At 48.9% G+C, this 10953-nt stretch overlaps 1 protein-coding gene across 1 annotated transcript in view; it reads right to left on the reverse strand.

Moving 5' to 3' along the window:
- LOC109924783 (mitogen-activated protein kinase kinase kinase 10-like) overlaps window positions 1–10953 on the reverse strand; it is a 285189-nt gene that overhangs the window by 7268 nt on the left and 266968 nt on the right. The window contains exons 2-4 of the mRNA XM_048618201.1: window positions 5048–5228; window positions 3618–3766; window positions 3315–3490 (exon numbers count right to left, since the gene is read on the reverse strand). Coding sequence (XP_048474158.1) covers window positions 3315–3490; window positions 3618–3766; window positions 5048–5228 — 506 coding nt within the window. The remainder of the gene's footprint in view (window positions 1–3314; window positions 3491–3617; window positions 3767–5047; window positions 5229–10953) is intronic.

The raw sequence follows: 10953 nt of genomic DNA on the forward strand, positions 1-10953 counted from the left end.
ATCTCTAGACTGGGAGGCCTGGGTTCATAACAGCCTAAAGGGTCCTCTTGTGGCATAGTGGTAGTGCCCCTACCCCTGGACCAGGATGCCGGGGTTCAATTCCCACCTGCTCTGCTGGTATTTAATAACATCTCAGAGGGCCCCCTTGTGGCTCAATGGTAGTGTCCCTACCCCTGGATGGGGAGGCCTGGGGTTCAAGTTCCACCTGCTCCGTTGGTGTTCAATAACATCTCTGAACAGGTCAATTGGAAAATATCTACAAGTGGGGTTGTGTATTACAGATTCTGCGCCTGTGTACACCTCAGGGCTAGGGTAGGGGGGATGGGACTGGGTGGGATGCTCTTCGGAAGGTCGGTGTGGACTCGATGGTCTGAATGGCCTGCTACCAAAAGTAGGGCTACTATGTTTCCTGCACACAAAGCCATTTCTGCCCTCGGTGATACATTTGACCCTAAGTTGGGTGCTGGCCTCACATCTGCCCCCTCACACAGGCTGTCAATTGGCAGCACAATAACCACACGCACTGTGTTTGCTGTCCATCTGCCGCTGAAACACTCCATTCCCTCCAAACCTGACTGTTCACCACACACCTGGTTGCTCCCTCCTCCAAATCTCTGCTCCCTGGCCATACCAAATCCCTTCCCCTATGCCCACCCCATGCTCGCTGACCAACATCTGCTCCCAGTCAAGAAAACTCTTCACTTTAAAGTTCTCCTCTTTCTTTTCAATTCCTTCCATGGCGCCTCCACCTCCCTCCCTATCTCTCCAATCCCATAAACAAAACGTCCTCTCTCAAACTGTGGAAGCGAACCATTTAGCCCATCGAGTCCACACAGACCCTCTGAAGAGTATCCCACCCAGATCCACTCCCTACCCTATCCCTGTAACCCTCCATTCCCCATGGCCAATCCACCCAACCTGCACATCCCTGAACACTATGGGTAATTTCCCATGGCCCAATCCACCCAACCTGCACATCCCTGAACACTATGGGTAATTTCCCATGGCCCAATCCACCCCAACCTGCACATCTTTGGACTGTGGGAAGAAACCGGAGCACCCGGAGGAGACCCACGCAGACACGGGGAGAATGTGCAAACTCCACACAGACAGTCGCCCGAGGGTGGGTCCCTGGCACTGTGAGGCAGCAGTGCTAACCATGCTGGGCGTCTACAAAATGTTAAAATCTCGATGTGTGTTCCAGAATTCCAGTGGTGGAGAAGGGCCAGTTACTGGCTTAATCCATCACGGCTCCATTTAATTGTATCACGATCACTTTCCTCGTTCTGCCAGTGAATTAATAATCCATTTGCTTCCCATCTCATGAGATCCAGCCAGGTGATGAAATAATGGTATAGCATAGTGATAATGTCCATGGACTAGATTCATACAGCACGGAAATTGACCTTTTGTCCAACCGGTCCATGCTGACCATAATCCCAAACTAAACTAGTCCCACCTGCCTGCGCCTGGCCCATATCCCTCCAAACTTTTCCTATTCACGCACTTATCCAAATGTCTTTTAAATGTTGTAACTGTACTTGTATCCACCACTTCCTCTGGAAGTTCATTTCACACATGAACCACTCTCTGTGTAAAAAAAAATTGCCCCCATGTCTTTTTTAAATCTTTCTCCTCTCACCTGAAAAATATGCCCCCTCCTCTTGAAATCCCCTCAACAAGGTCACCCCTCAGCCTCCTATGCTCCAGTGAAAAAAGTCCCAGCCTATCCATATAACTCAAACCCTCCATTCCCAGCAACATCCTGGCATATCTCTTCTGAACCCTCTCCAGATTAATAATATCTTTCCTATAGCAGGGCAACTAGAACTGTACACAATATTCCAGAAGAGGTCTTGCCAATGTCCTGTACAAACACAACATGACATCCTGATTCCTGTACTCAAAAAGGTCTGAGCAATGAAGGCAAGCATGCTAAACACTTTCTTAACCATCCTGTCTACATACGATAGAAACTTCAGAAAATTATGTACCTGAACCCTTATCTCTGTTCTACAACACTACCAAAGGCCGTGCTTTTAATCATATAAATCCTGCCCTTGTTTGTTTTACCAAAATGCAAACACCTCGCATTTAGCCAAATTAAAGTCCACCTGCCACTCTTCAGCCCATTGAGCGAACACATCATGATCTCTTTGTAATTGAGTAAATCCCGAGGTGCTCTGGGGACTGGGTCTCAAATACTGAACCAGCAGCTGGTGGAATTTAAATCCAATTAATAAATCTGGAATTGAAAGCTAGCCTCAGAAACACAGGAACTGTCAGTCTTTTATTCATTAACAAGATGAGGGCATTGCTGGCTCATCAGCATTTGTTGCCCATCCCTAATTGCCCAGAGGGCAGTTCAGAGTCAACCACATTGCTGTGGGTCTGGAGTCACATGTAGGCCAGACCAGGTAAGGATGGCAGTTTCCTTCCCTAAAGGACATTAGTGAACCAGGTGGGTTTTTCTGACAATAGATTCATGGTCATCAGCTATTTTATCTGGGTCTGTCGATTAACAGTCCAGCGATAATACCACGAGGCCATCCCTCCCTTGGCAGTCTGGCAAGCCTGCCCTTGCATTCAATACAATCATGGCTTATTAAACACATCAACGCCTTTTACTCACCCCATCTCCATAACCCTGTACTCCACCAGTCATCTATCAATCTCTATCTCAAATATTCTCAAACACCGAGTTTCCACAGCGTCTGTGATTCACAATTCCAAAGATTCACAATCCTCCGAGCAAAATTATTTCTCCTCACCTTGAACCTAAGTCGCATCCTTCTTATTTTTAAATTTACCCCTCGTTCTGGACTCCCTATTGGCGGGGTGGTGGGGGGGTGAGGGGGGTGGAATTTTACCTGCATGTCTATCCCTTTAAGTAGTTTGTACATTTCAATGAGATCACCTCTCATTCTTCGAGAATAAATGTCCATCAATTGTAAAACAAAACTATCTGGTTCACCAATATCCTTTAGGGAAGGAAATCTGCTGTCATTACCCTATCTGGCCTACTTGTGACTCCAGGCCCACAATGTTGTGGTTGACTCTTACTTGGCCTCTGAAGTGGCCTAGGAAACCATTCAGTTCAGAGGCGATGAAGCAACAAGTGTTGGCCAGCAAATCCTACATCCCATAAAAGAATAAAGAAAAGTCAATGATAACTCTTGGAGATGGACCTCAGTCGTCAGGCAATCCCCGTGAAACAGGTGGACTATCCAACCTTCTCTCCCTTTCTCCAACCACAGCGAAGGACAGTTTGACCTCGCCCTGCACAAACCTGCTCCTCCCGCCAGCTCATTTACCTTCTCTTTTGTCCTCAACTCGTTGAACATCTGCTGGATCTCCAGCTTCCAGTCCTCCTGGAGGGAGTGAAAAGACTCCAGAGGCATCTCGAAGAGGGACGACTGCTCGATTTCGACCAGCTGAGCGAGGATAGAGCTGAACGATGGGCGACTGTGTGCGTCTGCGTTCCAACAATCTGCCACCAAGCACATCCACAGTCAGGACCTTAACGTTCGCAGGTCACCTAACAACTAGAAGCTAAAGTGCCCACCGCTGCAGTGTTTCAGCTGCTCGTAATCAGGCCTTGGTCACGGTGCTCTTACCTTCCATGAGTTTACCAAATGGCTCGGGACAGGTGGACGGGATCGGAAGGGTCAGTTTATTTACAGCCACTCCATAAGCAACGGCCAGTCCATCGATCTCTCGATACGGAGCTTCCCCAGTCAGCAACTCCCACAGCAAGACTCCGAAACTGAGGACAGAGTCAAAACGAAGAATCAAAAACCCATTGGAGATCACAAAAAGCCTCCAAACCTGAGAGCTGAACCCCCACCCCCACCACATGTAGCTGGATCAGTACAACGACAGCAGCAGCCTGCATTTAGATCATAGACAGCCCTACAGTGTGGAAACAGGCGCTTCGGCCCAACAAGTCCACACCGACCCTCAGAACATCCCACCCAGACCCATCCCCCTATAACCTACCTAAGCTACACATCCCTCAGCACTATAGGCAATTTAGCACGGCCAATCCACCCTAACCTGCACATCTTTGGACTGTGGGAGGAAACCCACGCAGACACAGGGGAGAACGTGCAAACTCCACACAGACAGTCGCCCGAGGGTGGAATCGAACCCAGGTCCCTGGCGCTGTGAGGCAGCAGTGCTAACCACTGAGCCACCATGCCACCCTTTCTGTGTAGGAAGACATCCCCAACGCAGGGGTGTTCGCAAACCACACTGACACCAAGCCCAAAGGTATTAAATGGGTGTCCGAAACCGTGGCTGGTGTTAGATTGAAAGTAGCGTCGCAAAGGAGGGGAAGAGGGGTCGAGCGGTTTGGGGAGGGGATTGTGGAGTTTAGGGTCCAGGCGCTGAGGTGAAGAAAGTAAGGACAGCCCAGAGGCTCTGAGGGGAACAGCGCAGAGATCTCAGAGGGTTGTGGGTCTGAAGGAGTTTAGTGAGATAGGAAGGGTACCAGGTCGAGGAGGGGTTTTGGAAACAGGAGAAAAGGACAGAAACACCACAATCGAAGCTGCCCAAACTTGTGCCAATGCAGTCGGTGAGCAGAGCAGGATGATGGGTGAACAGGACTGGGCGTGAGTCAGAGTTTTTGCGAAAGAAGCAAACATGGGGTTGAGAAAATAAAACATTTTCCATACAGTCCATGGCACAACCTGGAAGTGCGATGGAGGCAGGTTCAATTGAGGCATTACAGAGAGCGTTGGATAGTTATGTGCAGGGTTGTGGGGAGAAGGCACGGGAAGTCAAAGTTTTCAGAGAGCCTGCAGAGGCATGATGGGCCTCATTCCACGCTGTAACAGTTCTGCGATTTGTGCATGATAGAGAGGAGTCCAGACAGTACTGTGCTGGAATGGCCAGTGTGTGAGAAAGACTAAAATAATGGGGCAACGTTAACTGAGCTGGACATCGGAAAAGCCAGAATATTTAGTCCTCTCCTGCAGTCTTTCTTTTTTTCTTCCGGAGCGTTATCTTTTGCCGGAGTGAGGTGCAGCTCCAGTGTCCCTGTTACCTCCACACGTCGCTGTTCTTGGAAAACAGGGACAACTTAATAACTTCAGGAGCCATCCAGGCATAGGTACCAGCAGCACTCATCTTGGTCGTACGATGCCACTCCCGTGCCAAACCAAAATCTGTGATCTTCAACGTTTTGTTGGTGAGATCGTCGCCATCTGCCTTCTCCAGAATCAAAACTGGAAAATACATAAGAGTAAATTTAATAAGACAAGAGAAAACCCGCCCTTCAATCTCGCCGTAAGAGGTTAGCAACTTCAATCTGTCTGATACAAACCTTCATCCTCGCTTATCTTTGCGATGAAGCCCACAAGGATAGACATTCTGGTCCCATCAACCTATCCCAGGGGCTTCAGAGGGTAACCATCATCTCGAGGGGAACTGACCAACTACATCATGATTGAATGTTCTGAGGAAGGGTCACCGGACCCGAAACGTTAACTCTGATTTTTTCTTCACAGATGCTGCCAAACCTGCTGAGCTTTTCCAGCAACTTCTGTTCTTCCCGATTTACAGCATCCGCAGTTCTTACATCAAGATTGAGTTTTTTTTTTGAGGAGGTGACAAGACCAAACAATGAGGGAAGGGCAGTGAATGTTGTCTACATGAACTTTACCAGGATGCTGCCTGGTCTGGGGGGGATTTTAGCTACGCAGAAAGGTTGGATAGACTGGGTTTGTTTTCACTGGAACGCAGGAGGTTGAGGGGGCGACCTGATAGAAAGTTTATAAGATTGTGAATGGCATGGATAGAGTAGAAAGTATGAGGCTTTTTCCCAGGGTGGGATTACTGGGGGACATAGGTTCAAATTGCGAGGGGGCCAAGTTTAAAAGAGATCTGCGAGGCAGTTTTTCACACAAAGGGTGGTGAGTGCCTGGAACGCGCTGCCAGAGGAGGTGGTGGAAGCAGACACAATAACAGTATTCAAGAAACACCTGGACGAATACATGAACAGGAAGGGAACAGAGGGATATGGATCATGGAAGTGAAGACAGTTTTAGTATGGAAGGGCAGAATGTGTCAGTGCAGGCTTGGAGGGCTGAAGGGCCTGCTCATGTGCTGTACTGTTCTTTGACTTTAGTAAGACATTTGATAAGGTACCTCGTGGCAGGCTGGCACAGAACGTAGCGTCTCGAGGAAAATGAGGTGAGCTGCCTAAATGGTTTCAAGCTAGGTGGGTTGCAAAAGATAGAGTAGCAGTGAAAGGGTGCTTTTCAGAACGGAGATCAGTAACTTGTGGTGTTCTGCAGGGATCAGTGCTGGCACCTTTGTTGTCTGTTATATATATTTTGTTGCAAACAGTATTTCCAAAGCCCCAAAAAGCGTGTGATAAGACAAGCCTGAAGCATTTGCAACCATTTTCAGCCAGGAGTGTTGAGTAGAGGTTCCATCTCCGTCTCTTCCTCAAGTCCCCAGCAGCACAGATGCCAGTCTCAAGCTATTCTGTGTGATATGAAGAAATGGCTAAAAGCCAAAAACCATGATAGGCTACAGGCCCCAACAACATTCTAACAATTGGACTGAAGACTCATGCTCCAGAACTGGCCACACCTCTAACCAAGATAGTAGGAACTGCCGATGCTGGAGAATCTGAAATAACAAGAAAATGAAGAAGGGTCTAGACCCGAAACGTCAGCTTTCCTGCTCCTCTGATGCTGCTTGGCCTGCTGCGTTATCCAGCTCCGCACCTTGTTATCTCACACCTCTAACCAAGCTGTTCCAGTACAACGTAGCACTGACATCTGCCAGACAATGTGGAAAATTGACTGGGCATGTGTTGCCAACCTAAAACTGGGCAAATCCAACGCAGCCAATATGAATGTCCCATCAATCCACTGCCAATTAGCGGCAAAGTGATGGAAAGTGTCTTCGAAAGTGCTATCAACAGCAGCCAGTTTACCAATGCACATCTACACTGAGGGTTTCATCAGAATCCCTCAGCTCCTGGATCTTAAAATCTTGCCACTCCCTCCCTACCAGCACCATGAATGTCCCTACAGCACATGGACTGCAGGACTGCTCAGGACCACCTTCTCAATTACAGAAGGGCAATAAACACGGCCTAGATTTTCCCCTGTCCAGTTCCGGGACATCAGAGGAAAATGTTACAGATTTCCAGGTATGTATTCCTGAAGCTTTGAAAGTCCCAAAAAGGATTTTTAAACCAGTCTTCAGACTAGAGGCTAGAAATTTATTAAGACCTACTCATCAACAAACCTCCCGCATGGACAATTATCCTCAGCCTGATCTCAGAATAACTTTGTGCTCCTAAGAAAGATTCACTTTAACAATAGAACGACACGTCATCGTGTAGAGTGAAAGCCAGAGCAGATACCCGGGAAATTTGGTGCTGTTCGAGGTAGGAATATTGTCTCAGTGCATGTTCCAGTCAAATGACGTGAAGGAACCTCATTGTCTTATTCAAGGAAGATCAGTGGGGGGGCGAAGGGTTCCTCATGCATTGAGACAATATTCCTACCTCGAACAGTGCTGTGAGGCAGCCGTGCTAACTACTGTGCCACCTTGTCACCCCTTTCTTTTTTGTATCCCTCCTCATCCCTCATTCCTACCTACCCTCCTTCCCTGAACTGCATATACCCTTTTCCTTCCCTACCTGATACTCCCACTCCCACATAGTGGTCTCCAAGCCTCCGTTTGGTCTCCCAAGAGGAGGCCACATCGGGAACAACGGATACAATAGACCACATTAGCAGGGGCCCTGTGCACGGATGTTATAAAAATGCCACTTGGCCCATTTGCTCTGTCCTGGGCCTCCTAGCCCAGCCCTTCCATCCCTTCGATCGCAGCTCTCCCTGTGGGAGCGAGTCCCAATTTCTCCCAAAAGGTGATCCGCGACATGAGGGAAGAACTAATTGGGACTGTTCGAGATAAGGAGAAGGTTGAAGTGTGTGTGAGATCTCCCAAACAGGATTGTGATATGGAGGCAGACTAACTGTCACCGTACCGTCTCCCCCTCACGCACCATCAAGCAGCTTTAAATACCTTCACTTCTTCAGACACCTGTCAACAGTGTCATCTCTGCCTTTGTTTGTGTTCTACGCTGCTCCAGCCACCAGTGAGCTGTCTCTGGAGCAGGCCAGAAAATTCTACAACAGAAACCACCAAAATGTCAGATTCACTTCTGTTTTTTTTCGTGTGTGTGTGTGCAGACGGAACACAATTCTCTCTCACTGAGGCCCTCGCTCCCCTCCCCGCATGTTGTCACGTTTCCCCATCCATAGCAGTTCCTCACGCAGAAGGAACTGGGTCACCACCCAGAGAGAGAGAATATGTTCAGGGCTACAGGGAAAAGGCAGAGGAAGTGGAACCAGTCATGTCGTTGTTGCAGAGAGCTGGCACAGATACAGTGGGCTGAATGGCTGTAACCAGTCTGTGACTTCCCTTTGTCCCCAAGTACGGAAACAGGCCTGTGACCCCAATTAGTTCTTCCCTCATGTCACGGATCGCCTTACACCTCAGCTGTCCCTCAGTTCCCTTATTGACCAAAGCCCCAACAGACTCGAGCTTCACTGGGATAGGGATCTGAAGATTTGTGACCTACTCATCTCCGTCTGAAATATCTGACCCCATTATCCGAGGAGACTGTGACCACTACTCTGGACTCTCGGGTCAAGGGGAAGAGTCTAGCTCCCAGCAGCTACCCTACGTTGGAGCAGCACCCATTACAACCCTACAAAGGGACAGAGCGAGTTAGTGAGCATAGCAAAGCTAGGCATTGCTGCATTAGGGAAGGACCCACATCTGGGGTATTATGTCCAGTTCTGGTCGCCTCATTACAGGAAAGATGTGGAAGCGTTGGAAAAGGTGCAGAGGAGATTTACCAGGATGTTGCCTGGAATGGAGGGAAGGTCTTACGAGGAAAGGTTGAGAGAGCTAGGGCTTTTCTCTTTAGATCAACGAAGGATGAGAGGTGACTTGATAAAGGTGTACAAAATGATCAGAGGTATAGATAGAGTAGACAGCCAGAGACTTTTTCCTAGGGTGGAGTTAGCTATTACAAGGGGGCATAGTTTTAAAGTGAGTGGAGGCAGATATAGGGGAGATGTCAGATGTCTCTCTTTACTCAGAGTGGTCGGGGCGTGGAATGCGTTGCCGGAGAGAGTAGTGGAGTCGGCCTCATTAGGGGCATTTAAGCGGCTATTAGATAGGCATATGGATGATAGTATTAGGTAGGGGTAGAGATTAGATAGACCTTAGGATTAGGGTAAAAGTTCGGCACAACATCGTGGGCTGAACGGCCTGTACTGTTCTATGTTCTATGATGCACATTTATATAGCACCTTTCAAAACATTGAGGCCCCCCAGCAAAGCACTTGAAAGCCAAGTTTTATTTGTCGGGGTGGGCTGTCTGTCCTAAATGAGGGGGCCACAAATATAAGAAAATCATTAACAAACTTGATCGTGAATTCAGGAGAAACCCCTTTCCCCGGAGAGTGGGGAGAATGTGGGACTCGCTCCCACAGGGAGAGCTGCGAACGAAGGGATGGAAGGGCTGGGCTAGGAGGCCCAGGACAGAGCAAATGGGCCAAGTGGCATTTTTATAACATCCGTGCACAGGGCCCCCGCTAATGTGGTCTATTGTATCCGTTGTTCCCGATGTGGCCTCCTCTTGGGAGGCCAAACAGAGACTCGGAGACCACTATGTGGAGCACCTGCGCTTGGTTCGCGACAAACGACTGTACCTCCCAGTCACAAACCATTTCAACTCCCCCTCCCACTCCCTGGATGACATGTCCATCCTGAGCCTCCTGCAGTGTCACAACGATGCCACCCGAAGGTTGCAGGAACAGCAACTCATATTCCGCTTGGGAACCCTGCAGCCCAATGGTATCAATGTGGATTTCACAAGCTTCAAAATCTCCCCTCCCCCTACCGCATCCCAAAACCAGCCCAGCTTGTCCCCGCCTCCCTAACCTCTTCTTCCTCCCACCTATTCCCTCCTCCCACCTCCATCTCCTACCCACCGGCCTCATCCCACCCCCCCCCTCGGCCCACCTCTCCCCTCCCTCACTCCCCACCTACACTCACCTTTACTGGCTCCATCCCCGCCTCCCTGACCTGTCCGTCTCCTCTCCACCTATCTGGTCCTTTATCCATCTTCCATCCGCCTCCCCCTCTCTCTCCATTTATTTCAGAATCCCCTTCCCCTCCCTCTGAAGAAGGGTCCAGACCCGAAACGTCGGCTTCCCTGCTCCTCTGATGCTGCCTGGCCTGCTGCGTTTCTCCAGCTCCACACGGTGTTATCCCCACTTTAATGAGCAGTTTGCAGAAAAGCAAAAAGACCACGTCCAGCTGCCTGACTAATGGGATGACTCGTGACCACTGTTGCCATTGAAACGGGCTGGGTGGGAGAGAAACAAAAGACCAACACCACATTCTCCATTTTAAAAGCACCCGTTTCCTGTTGGGTGTAAACACTGCTCCATTTACAAACCGGTTTTGTCATGCTGGAACACACCTAATTGATCTAAAAGGTGCCCTTGTAAAATTCACAGGAGGCTTGCGTGCGAGCGTATTTGCAATGTGTACTTTATCATTTTCACGTTGTTTTAACATCCCCAATACAACAAAATACAATCAAAAGTAATCTGTCGCACACCTGTGTTGTCAAAACATGCTCGTGGAATTTGCCCAATGAACTGGAGGTTGATCGAGGGTATTTTTTTTTCAGAGCAGGCTATATGCTGTCAGCTAGGCCTCAGACCAGCCTCCAAGCTAGAGTCACAGGTTGAATGATCGCCAATAAAATCGCAGGCAAAACAGCAATACTGAGAAAATGCTGCACTGCCAAAGGTGCTACCTTCCCAATAGACGTTAAGCCAAAGCCGTGTGCGCAGTACTGAGGGAGCACTGCACTGCCAAAGGTGCTGCCTTTCCAATAGA

Source organism: Rhincodon typus, chromosome 39 (genome assembly GCF_021869965.1).
Source record: "Rhincodon typus isolate 14 chromosome 39, sRhiTyp1.1, whole genome shotgun sequence".
Lineage (NCBI taxonomy): Eukaryota > Metazoa > Chordata > Chondrichthyes > Orectolobiformes > Rhincodontidae > Rhincodon > Rhincodon typus.